This window comes from Paroedura picta, chromosome 3 (assembly GCF_049243985.1).
Source record: "Paroedura picta isolate Pp20150507F chromosome 3, Ppicta_v3.0, whole genome shotgun sequence".
Lineage (NCBI taxonomy): Eukaryota > Metazoa > Chordata > Lepidosauria > Squamata > Gekkonidae > Paroedura > Paroedura picta.
The window spans coordinates 82,743,287-82,756,625 of NC_135371.1; the positions used below are offsets into that span (position 1 = coordinate 82,743,287).

Below are 13,339 nucleotides of genomic sequence, written 5' to 3' on the forward strand. Positions count from 1 at the left end.
TCAAGGGATGGGCAAGAGCCATGGACGCGCCATATATTTGATACCTCTAGTTTAGCTCATGGTTACTAAATTAAATTCAAGCAGCTTCCTACACACTGGGACAAGGCATTAATTTGTTACCTACCTTGCCAGAGGATTTGACTCCCTTTAGGATACACAGGTACACTATGACCCAGGCAAGGAGTAGGCAAAGGCACAGATTCCAGCGAATTTTCCCAGGATCCCCAATCCCTGAGCTCTCTTGGATGTGCAGGACATAACGGCTGGGGCAAAAAAAGAAAATCCATTAATTTGCAGGAGCACCATTTATAATGTCAATACGAATGAGTCCAGACTTTCCTTCATGAGTCACTGTGGATGACATCAAATGGTGAGAGCTGTTCTACCACAAAGGATCTGTATTGTTTACAGATTGTCACATTTTGCAGTTCTCTGTTTCAAGAAAAGAATAATATTCACTGTGTGTATGTATTGCATATGCATTTTTGGAAGCAGCTGCCAGCTATAGCTCCCCAGGAAGTGTCCCTGCAATGTAACTGGTGCATACGCGATGATCACATGTGTGAATCTACATGTACGGTGGATGTTCTTTTTGCCAGAAATGCTTTCACAGTCAGGAGTTTGTAACATGTATATAACATGCTTCACACAATATACATTTCCTTACAGATATAACAAGGATATATCTACTTTTGACATCTGCATGTTCATCACCCCTGACCTGGCTAGCTTAGACTAGCCTGGCCTCTTCAGATTTGGAAGCTCAAGAGAGTTGACCCTGGCTAGTATCTGGATGAGAGACCACCAAGGAAAATCAGGGTAGCTATACAGAGGCAGAGAATAGCAATGTCTCTTGTCTTGAAAATCCTACAGGGTCATCATGTTAGTTGTGAAGAAGGGGAAAAAAGTTCACTATAGAGAAATGCTAGAAATTGTGGCTTCCAACTGCATGCCTTGCAACAGACACAAGTAGATCCATTACATCTGCTGGTGAAAAACAATGTATGCACACACACAAAAATGTAGAAAGCCCATCTTATGTTGGGCTTTAAATTTTCAGCCCAACATAACTCTGAAAACCCACCAACAGTTTTTAATCTTGCGATCACCATAGGATACATTTCAAGGAAAATAAATATTGTTCTCATTTCAGTTCACTGAAAACAATGTTCCAGGCACTCCTCATACGACTTCGCAAAATAAATAAATAAATAAATAAATAAATAAATAAATAAATAAATAAATAAATAAATAAATAAATAACTGTATTTATAATCCCATTCATCCTGACTCTGTTAATCCACAATTCTCATAATAAGGATGAACAGGAAAGAGAGATAAACAATCTATACTAAATATGACCAGAAGACCTAAGCATCTGCCACTGAACATTCAGTCCACAGAATGTTTCGTTGCTTGTACTATTGTACCACAGAAGCAGCAGTAATTGTTCTGTGAAGCCACCTGTTCCGCTATCTTGTCTGCAGCTGCATATTAAGTCTATTATGGGCAATGTTAATGTCACCATAGAGCAATTACTTTTCATATATAATTGCTTTATTCTGTTCCCCTCCCCCTTCTTTCAACTGCAAGCTATGCAACTTTCCTTGGCCCCTTAGATCTGTGTCATTTTGGGTGTCCTGATGAAAGTACCTGGAGAGGAAACATAAATGAAAACTTTTTAAACCTGTATATTACCTAGCCTTCTTACCTCCAGTATTCCTCACTTGGGCTGACAGTGTTAGAGATGTTGAATGGGACAACACCATTCCCTGTCTGTACGACGTGGTGGTCCAGGCATAGGTCTGTGTTCCACCAGTTGCCACAGTACTGCCAGGGCAAGTTTTTTGTCAATGAGGCAAAGAGGTAGAAGAGAACATAGGCAATGATCATGTTATAGTAAATGGCCACCAAAGAGACTATCAGGATTGTAGCCATGCCAATACCTAAAGAGGAGCAGAAATCATAAAGAGAGATCAAGAGAATGACAATATTAGGCATCACCCAGGGGACCTAGTTTACTAGCCTGTGGCAAACATTTCACTGCCAGCAAATCACAGGCCGTGATAGCTAGATCAATAAGTATCTGACCTCTAGAGAAGAACACGCACAAACATGCTACTTTCCTTTTTCCGAAGTGCCAAAGTAAGCATGATGGCATTCACAAGTCTGACCTGTGGACAACAAAGCTATTTAAAGCCTAATGGGATGATTTTAAAAAGCCACAATGACCAATCTTGACCCGGCCTGCAGTATATTGGAATGGGGGGCTCTGATTCCACCACTCACATGTCTTTTCAAGTACCAAAACAGCTAATGGGGTATGGTGTGGCCATTTTGGCACCTGAAAAGTCATGGGCAGGGGGAGGACAAAGAGTGCTTCATCCTGCAATTCTGTTGGCCCAATCCAGATCAGACCCTCACCGCAATTTAAAAACTTCTCACTAGGCTTTAAAATGGCAGCAGGTCAGACTGATGGATACTGTCATGTCTAGACTGGCCATCAGTAGTCTAATGACTTTTTCTCCAAACTCGTTTATTTTAAGAAGAAAAAGTATTGGCATTTCACTCCTCAAAGGAGTCTCAAAGCAGCTTACAATTACCTTCCCTTCTTCTCTCCACTACAGACACCCTGTGATGCAGAGGAGGCTGAAACTGCTCTAAGAGAACTGTGACTGGCTCAAGGTCCCCCAGCTGGCTGCATGTGGAGGTGAGGGAAATCAAACTCAGCTCTCCAGTTTAGAGTCAGCTACTCTTAACCATTACACCATCCTGGCTCTTTTAAACTCTTCCATCAGTCAATATTGCAAGATAATTTTGTCCACAATTAATTTAAAAGCCCATGAGCCAGAAAAATGTATGCTGCCATCAAGATTTAAAATGTCCCCATTCTATTTGTTCTTCTAATGATAGTGGAGTTGTCAGGTTTCACTCTCAGCCCAGTGATTCTGTCGGTCCCTTTAAGTGCTCTGTTGTGGCAAGAGACTACTCAGTCTCACTGTGATCCCCACATACCATCTATTCTACCTGCTTCCGTGATCCACAAGGCTTCTACCTTTACATGGAGAATCCTGCTTTCTTACAGTGCATTGAGGAGGATGAGCCCTGCCTTACACACCTTTAAACAGTGGACTTATCTTCCAGACAGCAAGAGGCCCCAGGCTGGAGAACTGGCCCAGCGACAGCTCCATGAAGAAGATGGGGATCCCACATATTGCCAGCATGATGAAATAAGGAACAAGGAATGCCCCTGGAGGAAAAATAAAATTATCCAAAGCACAGTGGTTGAGTGGGTCTCTGGGATAAACATTTTCTAAATACATAAATAGGGCCCCTCTTGGGAGATCTAGGGGCACAGCTCAGCTAGCAAATTAATATAGTGAATAGCCACTGTAGTTAATACCTCACCTGTCTCATCCTCCTCACTAGGGCTCCCAGGCTGCAATCTGGAGGATGGCACTGTAACTATAAAATTCCCAGTAGAGCAAAAGATGAAGCAAGAGTCACTCCTCTTAGCCATTCTTTCCCCATTCCTGTCATGGGATTCCTCTCTGTCTTCTGTAATGAGCAGAAAGCCGGGATGGTGGTACGGGTAAAAAGATCCCGAAAGGAAGAGTGGCAGAAGGTCTACTGCTATGTCTCTTGCTGAGTCTTAAGCAGACCATGCATACCTTTGGGCTGCAAGCTGGCATCAAGCCACCTCATATTGACTTCCACATTATTATCCCTTGTGATGTAGGAAGTGTTGCTATTGCTTCTTGGCCTATTGGGTCTGTGGACATCTTTAGACAACAGGGTATCTTCCTGAGTAGGGACAGTAAAGTGGTCTGGGACTGATGTGCTCCCCATAGAGTCGCAAGGTCTGGCTTGGGAAATTCGTGAAGATTTAGGGCCAGTACCCCAAGAGGGCAGAGTTTGGGAAGGAGAGAGAGCTCAGCATGGATGTGATGCCATAGATTCTTCCCTAGGTAATTGCCATTTCCTCCAGTGGAAGTGTAGTTAGGAGGTGATTTATAATACCAGGATAATTCCAGACTCTACTCTAGCTGGCACACAAAGGCTGTATTTGACTTAGAATCATGGCACATGGAGAGAGGGAGCTTAAACCTGCCTCACTATGCTAACCTGAATTCCCTGCTTCCATTTCCTGTTGCCTCTCAGAGCAACAGGGGGAGGTAATAGTACAAGAAAGGCCATTGAGCTGACACTGTGCTGTCACTTCCATGGAAATCCCAGAAATGACATTGTACCTCTCCCAAAGAATCACTAGAAACTTTATGGCTTAGAGGTGGCGACTGACATCACTTCCAGGGTTTTTTCCTGTCACCAGAAGGGGGAGCTAGGTGATTCCTGCCCCCATAAGGGGCTTGGCAGCCCTAGCAGCACACCAGGGCTATTTCAGGTTGGGAAAACAACCTGGTCTGGCCATCATCTACCCTCAAGAACTAGAGGAGCTGTTGGAAGAAACAGCCTCTATAGTGAGGTTTACAGGACTTTCTCCTAGTCTCTATGTCATAGAGATTAGGGGAAATTCCTAGAAGGTCATTCGGAAGTAACATTACAACCTCCTCAAATTTTACCCTTTTCAAACTTCTCCCTACCCCCAAAAAATCACCCCAGTAATTCCCTAGCCAGTGTTGCAAACCCTGTGCAGGTGAAGGACTTCCCTTTTTCCACATACTGTCGCCCCAATCTGATGCAGGCCTGCCTAGGAAGTATTTCACTCCCAGACAGGATCTGTTGATCAAATCCAGTCAAAAACCTGGGGAAAGAATTAGTATATTTTAAAGCCTTAAGACATAGAATTACAGGGTCTTCTTCTGGCAGCAGCTGTGTACTTGAAGTATACATCAAGATCTCAGTGTGAAAACTGTGTCATCTATATAACTGGAATAGGTTAGCTGGAATGCTTATGATTCAGCTAAGAACACAATCAATCCCAAATTAGCGTCTTAGTAATCAAAATGCTCGAAAGGGGACCTACATTTCCCACATTCTCAAATGTGTCTTTCTGACAGATGCTAAACCCTTCTCAAGATTTTCTGTTCTCATGAAAGCTTCAGTTTCTGTTTCAGTGAAACTGACAGTGCAATCCTGAGCAGAGTTATACCTTTCTAGGTCAACTGAAAGTAATGGGTTTAGACAGGTATAACAGTGCTTAGAATTGCACTGTCAGCCACCTTGACAAAGAATGCCAACAACTCATGTAATTTTTTTTTAAAGTGCTGTCAAAACAGATTTATAAGATGCTGAGAAAATGCAGTGAACCAAAGTGGAATTGGTTCTCTTAGTTCTCTCGGTACCCTGGATTGATACCCAGCTGAGTATTCATATGGATTCTCCAAAATGTGCACTGCATGGTGAAACCCTGAAATCCATTTTTGGTCCCATTGGAGAAGACGACCTTTCTAGGACTGAAGTGCCTTTTAATATCCAGTAATCAGGCAAGCTGATTATATCCTGACTCAGAAGGATGCATGTCTCCTATTGATGCATCAAGCACTGCTTTCCAAAACTCACAAGGCATTTGGCAGAACTATCTAGCATCAAGCCAGAGCTGGCATATAAAAGTAAATAATTTGTACAGATTGCTGGTCAGTTCATTGGCAAATAGGATCTCTCTTTTTTATTTTGTGTTCTTCACCAAACCAACCTCTGTGGAATTGACAATTTTGTGTCATTTGAAAAATAATGAGAGAATTTGACAATTAATTTATCTTGTCATTTGAAAAATTAGCACAGAAAAATTCCCCACGCCCTGTTTTGTTCACACTACTGAGGAAATGTATGAGAAGAACAGGAGCCATGTAGAGTATGCAGCTAACCGGTGGGTGTATAGGCAGAGTGGTTAAAAAAGAGTTGGGTGCAAGAATATGGGCACAGCATGGGGTGGGAGCTCTTTTCATCCTGCACTGAGCTGGAGAAGAAGGAGGAACCAAAGCAAAACTTTCAAACTGCATTTTCAGGTGTGGGATTTATTACTGTCAGTTTCTGGTGTGAGCTTCCACGATAGAACACTGGAGAAATGGTGCTATGCAGCCAGGCTCATATCCTGGAAATAGTTCAGATACCACTTCAACATTATGTCTTCCTAAACTCCACTCTCCTTCCCATTTGATTACTTTACGGGTGCATAACATTTGAATGAGGTGCGTGTCAGTTTCCCTCACATCTATACAATTTGTAGAAAGAATGTCCATTGGTATTTCTTTCAAGCAAATCCACATTGATTCTGAGGGAATGTACTCACCATTTTGGAGTTCCAAGTCAATACTGAGGCAGACAAACAGGCTGTGATTTGGTGTGTTTACTAATACTGGTACTACTTGGGGGCAGAATATTACTCCCAGACCCACACCTCCAATGCAATATCACTCCTCAGTCTGATGTTTGCCATTCTTCTTCCTGCCACATGGATGGACATACCCCCATTTTCCCACTTCCTTGTCAGCTTTCAGTGTGGAATCGAAGTCTTCACAGACATGGCCATTACCCCGACAATTGAGAAAACAGCATATTTCTGTCCTTACCTCCCCCATTTGTATATGCTCGGTAGGGAAACCTCCAGACATTTCCCAGTCCCACACAGTATCCAATACAGGACAAAAGGAAATCCAGCTTGCCTGTCCAATTCCCTCTGTCTTCAGGATGCTCAATTTCCAGGTCACCATCTCCATGATCACTTGGGGTCATTAATAAGTCTGGAATTATTGGCTGGTGGAGGAAACAGTGAAAGTGGAAGGAGTAAATTCAGAGCAAGTGTGAAAACAAGGAGAAAAAAATGCAAGGATAAATTAGGAAGAATTACAGAAAGAATGGAGAAGGATGAAGAGAGTCTGACAGAAGTGGGAATAGGTTGGACATAATGAGTGCTTCCCCTACTGAATGACAATCATAGTTTGCTCTAAAGTTGGTTGATAAGTATATGGAGAGTCTGACATGTTCATTTTCATGTTTTGAGCCCCATTCAAACACATCAGAACTTGCATATCACCTTGCAACCTTTTCAAACAACATTTTTTCTGTTGGCTCCATACACATACTTGCTTCGAATCCTTGAAACTGCTGGTGTCCCCTTCCTTAAAACAGCCTCCAGAAGCTTATGATGTTATAGCAGGCTCAAAGCACTAGTGATGTAGTCTCTAGCACCCCGGCAATTTGGAAAAAAAAATACTGCAGCCTATAATTACCAATCCCCAGGCAGGTCCTAGAAATCTCCCAGCATTATATCTCATTTCCAGACTACAGAGATCAGGTCCCCTTGAGAAAATGGCTGTGTTGGAGGGTAGACTTCATAGCACTATACCCTGCCGAGGTCCCTCACTTTCCCCAAATTCCACCCTCCCTATACTCTATCTCCAAAATCTCTACGGATTCTCCAAACCAGAGCTGGCAGCCCTCTACTTTCTGGAAAAAATGTGTACAAAGATTCCTATAGTGTGTAAAAGCAACTTCAAGATAGTACTGTTCAGTGAAGGAAAATAGTGAAAGGGAAAAAAGTTAGAAAGTCCCTCTCCCCATACACTGGTGTTCCCTTCCATACTGCAACTGCATTATGCACAGTTCCTTAGATGGGGAGGGAAGCCACATAAACACGTATATAGTATCATCCTAAGTCTTCTACTGCTCTAAATCCACTTTAAAAAATTTATCATGTGTAAAAAAATTACATGTTAAAATAATCCAGGTGGGTAGCCATGTTGGTTGGAAGCCACAGAACAATATTTGAGTCCAGTGTCACCTTTAAGATGCCACTGGACTCAAGCTTCATGCTTATGCTAAAATGTCACCTAAGAAAACATTCAAACAGATTACGGGTCACATCTTCTCTTCCTAGGAGCAGAGAAGTTCCTTGCCTTCTCCAAAAAGACGCCTCTGACAATTGCTTCCACAGCCAGTTTATGAATCTCCTGGGGGTATTCTTCATGGAGCCAAATAAAACAGTTTAAAAAACAAACAGTTTAGACCACTTTATTATATTACAATCGTTGTTCTGCATTGAATATAATCTGTTGAAAAACTACATTGCAATGCTCTCTGCATGAAACAATTCATATCCCTGCCCCCTGTAGTTTTGCCAACTCTGCTTTGTTCTCGAATGCAGTCACTAATCTGCATAACTAAAGATCTTCTCTGCATGGCTAATAGGCATGCAGGAGAAAAATGAATTGGTGAAAAGCATCTTTCAGAAACAACGCTTAAAAGACACTTAAAGCACAAAAGAGGCAGTTCACCATGCACAGCAAAATCAGTTTTGCGGAGTAAATTAACTCTTCTGTGCAGATATCAAAAAAATGATGCAGTTAGTGAATTTTCATCAGCTTATCCATCATGCAGAAGAGGCCCTAGCTTGCAAGGTTAACTCCCTGAACAACTGAGCTGTGAAAATACTCCTCCTTAGACATGACCTCCCTTGGCGCTCACCTTAACAGACCGTACGATCTGTCTGCTCCTCAGTGCTGAACGTCTAAAAAAAAATGAGGCTGGAAGCCACACAGTCTGACCGGAAGGCTCTTTCTTGAAATCCTTGATATGAGAGGACAAGCTACATCTACTCAGTGGTAATTGTAAGGTATTATTCAGTAGCTTGGGGTATTTTCATCTTGCTACACTTACCTGGATTCTAACCTGAGATCTGGTGAGCTATGTCCCAGATTGAGCTCCAGCCCTCTTTTTTCTCTGGGAGTTGCCTTTCATTACCACACCAGGCTTCAGTTATATAATGTCAATGCTCCTCTCCTTCAGTTTCCATGGAGACAAAGGGATTGTTCAGTTGAAAGAAGCAAATACGAGGAAACTGGCCTAACTATTAAGCACAGATTTTATGCCATATGTTGCATGTTCTTTTGCTTGCATGTGCATGTCTGTCTCTGCACAGAGACACAGGTCTGCATGTACATATATCTGCACATACACTGCCTAGTTGGCTCCATAAGCAGTTGTCAAAAGATTTGAGGAATAAAAAAGAGTCATTTAGGAAATGGAAGGAAGGCCTTATTACCAATGATGAGTATAAACAAATAACCTAATTGTAGGGGGAGTGTTAGAAATGCTAAAGCTCAATATGAGCTTAGGCTAGCAAGAAATGCTAAACATAACAAAAAAGGCTTCTTTTGTTATATTTCAAGCAAGAAAAAGAATAGGGACACCATAGGACCACTGCGAGGACAAGAAAGTGAAATTATAACAGATGATGAAGAGAGGGCTGAACTGCTTAACTCCTATTTCTCCTCAGTCTTCTCTCGTGAGGGAAATAGTGATCAATGGGGCAAAAACGTAACACAACATGGGGGACGGGAATGGTGGCCTAGGATCACTGTTGGAACAGTCCACAAACACCTAGATTCTTTAAATGAAACAAAGTCTTCTGGGCCAGATGAACTGCATCCGAGGGTACTAAAAGAACTTGCAGATGTCATATCTGAATCTCTGTCCATTAATTTTGACACTTCTTGGAGAACAGGTGAGGTGCATAGTGCAGGGGGTTGGACTAGATGACCCATAAAGTCCCTTCCAACTCTATGATTCTATGATTCTAAACAAAAAAGTGCCTTTAGACAGGAAGGGCGTACATAAACATTACAATGATGAAATTTTGTATATATACTTATCTACCATCACCAGTAGCAGGTACCTTAATGGAGCAGACAGCCATAAGGCATACGAGAATGTTATCAAAATATATTTTCCATATATAGGCACAATCAAACTGTAAACATCTACAAAATGTAACTCATGAATTAAAAACCTGCTGTGTGGGCAGACCAATACATACAAATATATAACCCAATGGGGTGAAAAGAATTTCACCTTAATACATGGGAGCAGAAAGTAGATACAAGGACAGAATGAAATAAACCTGCAGAAAACTACAGGGAATGCATCATTGATGCTTCCACAATTAGATGTCTTCTCTTATCAGACTCTTGGCTATACTACCACAACGCAACACCAAGGAGGTCAATACACCTATATGAGATTAATTAATTACCACTCTAAGGGCAGAAAGTGAAGAGGAACTAAAGAGCCTGTTGATACGGGTGAAGGAGGAGAGTGCAAAAGTTGGCTTGAAACTCAACATCAAGAAAATAAAGATCATGGCATCCAGCCCTCTCAATTCCTGGCAAACAGATGGGGAAGAAATGGAGATAGTGACAGATTTTATTTTCCTGGGCTCCAAGATCACTGCAGATGGGGACTGCAACAAAGAAATTAAAAGACTCTTGCTCCTGGGGAAGAAAGCTATGGCAAATCTAGACAGCATCCTAAAAACCAGAGACATCACCCTGCCAACAAAAGAGTGTTTAGTCATGGCTATGGTATTCCCAGTTGCAATGTATGGCTGCGAAAGTTGGACCATAAGGAAGGCCAAGCGTCAAAGAATGAGTTGGCTGGATGGAGTCACTGAAGCAGTCGGTGCAAACTTAAATGGATTCCGGGGAATGGTAGAGGACAGGAAGGTCTGGAGGATCAATGTCCATGGGGTCGCGATGGGTCGGACATGACTTCGCACCTAACAATAACAACAACAGATTAATTTAACTAAGCTATAGTATCTGAACAACTGTGCATGAACATGATATAGATTATATAGATTTGTGGAACACAATTGAGTCATACACACATTTTAGCCACAGTCTGTCTATAGTTTATTTTTAGGTCAGGCTGAATGTATCTTGAGTTCATTGTTGGCTTCTGTGGCACTATGTGTATAGTTATTTCTTTGTCTCTCAAAGTAACCTTGAATTTGTCAAAAGCAGATAGCTCCTGAATGTAGCATCTCTCCATATAAAGAAATGTATTCTTTGAAACAAAGAACGAGAAAATTGTAATAAGATATATAGCCATCCATGATAGGTCAGATTGTACGCCCTTCGTTGTCGACCTGATTGGTCAAAGGGACAATGAGGGAGTGAGCGTCAGGATATCTCATGATGACGTATCAAGGTCTTAAAAATGAGCTGCACTGATGCAGACTTCAGAGAATGCACCAATTAGCTTTCTCTCCATGCTTACAAACATGTATCCTAAATAAATCCTCTTGCTGCTTAGCTGTCTTTGTTGTGGTCTTGTAAATTTTACACTGCAGGATCCATAACAAACACAAAGCTTATATCCAGAAGTAAACTTTGTTGGTCTTAAAGGTGCCAGTGGACTGAAACTTTGTTCTAAGCCATCGAAAGATATGTTCTGATGGATGACTTACAGAAAAACACATATCTAAATGCTTTTAATCCAAATACCCAGAGTCCTACGTTTTTTTTTTACTAGCAATGACTAATGACAGATTTACAAATGAACAATCCTCTACCTACCCCAGCTGATATCATGTTTATTCAGAGTGAATTCTTCATACAGAAGCTATCATAGTGCTATCATAGATTTGTTAAAACATGCTGGTATAGACACAGGAAAGCAATGCCCTTGACTTCTTTAAATAGTCAGTATTCTATCTGGATATTTGCTGAAAAGGTTGCAGTCTAATTAGCCTTAGTTAAAAGATGACTCCATGGCTGCTACAGGTCATTGCTGCCTTGTTATTTGTAGGCTTTTTAATCTTCAGCATGATATGGCCTTTTCACAATGAATACCAATTAACAGGTAATCCAGGCAGCAGATCATTTTGGCCATTTGGATGGTACATTCAAACCCAGTTGCATGGCTAGAAAAAGCTGTCAAATTGATTCATTCTGTGGGGATGTCATTCTGGGTGGACCAAGTGACTTGGAAGAAAGATGGAGACAAGCATCCCTAAGAGTTTGAAGGTTAAGCTATTTTGATTGAATATGGGAACTGCTACTGTTTTGGATTAGCACTTCATGCTTTATGATTTCTATAGCCATCTGATATTGCATAAAGATAGGTTTCCAAGTCCCACTCCCTTCAAAGGAAGACGAAGAGCTGGTTCTTATATGCCACTTTTCTCTACTCAAAGGAGGCACAAAGCAGCTTACAGTCACTTCCCTTTCCTCTCCCCACAACAGACACCCTGTGAGGTAGGTGAGGCTGAGACAGCGCTGATATCACTGCTCCATCAGAACAGTTTTATCAATTCTGTGGTGAGCCCAAGGTCACCCAGCTGGCTGCATGTGGGGGAGTGCAGAATCGATTAGAAGTCCGCACTCCTAACCACTACACCAAACTGACCCAAGCAGTATTCACCTGTCTATACATGTTTTATAGAAATGTGAAGGGAAGAAAATACGATTATGTCCACTGACCCCTCCTCTAACTTCTCTACAATTACCTTAACTCTGGAGAGAAAGCCTATACATATAGAGTTTGTTACATCTGTGTGGATGAATGCAAGAACATAACAATACTGTATTCACTGTGATGTTGCAGGAACAGAACCAAACTGGTAGAATAAATTGTACCATATGAGACTGCAGTGGGTGGATTCCCATTCTTCATGTTCCATTGAATTTTAAAAAGAATGTGTGTTAATAGAAGACTGGCATAATCGTAACACCGCCCGTGGCGCCACGGGCGCCACGGGCGCCACGGACTAAATAAAAGGATAAGGGGTTCTGGGGCGGGATGTGTCCAGGATGAGGAAGGGTCCGGATTGGACCCTTCCTCCGGACAGACAATCGGAGGGACCAATCGGCAGGCACACAGCACCTGCCAATTGGTCCCTCCAATTCCCAGCCCCAGCAACTGCGAGCTGCATGCAGCGTGGCTCGCAGTTGCTCCTTTGCCGCCGGCCTGATGCGTCGGAGGCCCGAGGGAGCCCCCGGCAGTCGCGCGGAGTGCGGCTGCCGGGGGCTCCCTGCCCGTCAGCCTGATGCGCTGAGAGGCGCAAAGCACCTCTCGCCACGTCAGGCCGCCACCAGAGAGAGAAGACGACAAGGGAGCCCCCGAGGGAGTCCCCGGCAGTCGCGCAGAGCGCGGCTGCTGGGGGCTCCTTGCCCGCCGGCCTGACGCCAGAGAGACATGACGACGAGGGAGCCGACGACGACAGACTGCCACCCGGGGGAGGCCCTGCTGCCCGAGGGAGCCCCCACCGTCACAACACCGACCCGCAAGAATGTAAGTACCTAGCGCCCGCTGTATTACTCATACAGCGGGCTTGATTACTAGTAGGGAAAATGATTCTGCTTCCTCTTTTCGTTTGTGGAACCAATGTTCTAATTGCCAGGTGTTTTTAACAGGAAGAATCCTTCATGATGTAAATGGAATAGTCCATTTGATCACCTCAGGGCTCTGCCAGTCCATTACTACTTCCTTTGTCTGCAACAAAACGCAACAAAATAGTCAAAACATTTGTTTTAATGTGTCTAACAAACTGAGTAGGGGGATTTTGGAAAGTTAGCAGTTCTGTTATGCTGTTTCCTAA

The 13,339-nt window shown here is 42.7% G+C and overlaps 1 protein-coding gene across 3 annotated transcripts in view; it reads right to left on the reverse strand.

The window, feature by feature from the left end:
• Positions 1-13,339, reverse strand: part of SLC6A7 (solute carrier family 6 member 7) — a 65,763-nt gene that overhangs the window by 36,598 nt on the left and 15,826 nt on the right. Inside the window, exons 1-5 of one of the 3 annotated variants that reach the window (XM_077326584.1) lie at positions 8,617-9,678; positions 6,531-6,714; positions 3,119-3,250; positions 1,712-1,946; positions 125-263 (exon numbers count right to left, since the gene is read on the reverse strand). In XM_077326584.1, coding sequence (XP_077182699.1) covers positions 125-263; positions 1,712-1,946; positions 3,119-3,250; positions 6,531-6,693 — 669 coding nt within the window. In that variant the 5' untranslated portion in view covers positions 6,694-6,714; positions 8,617-9,678. Of the gene's footprint in view, positions 1-124; positions 264-1,711; positions 1,947-3,118; positions 3,251-3,408; positions 5,702-6,530; positions 6,715-8,616; positions 9,679-13,339 lie in introns of those variants that run through there. The other 2 variants (XM_077326585.1, XM_077326582.1) reach the window with 2 other exon arrangements.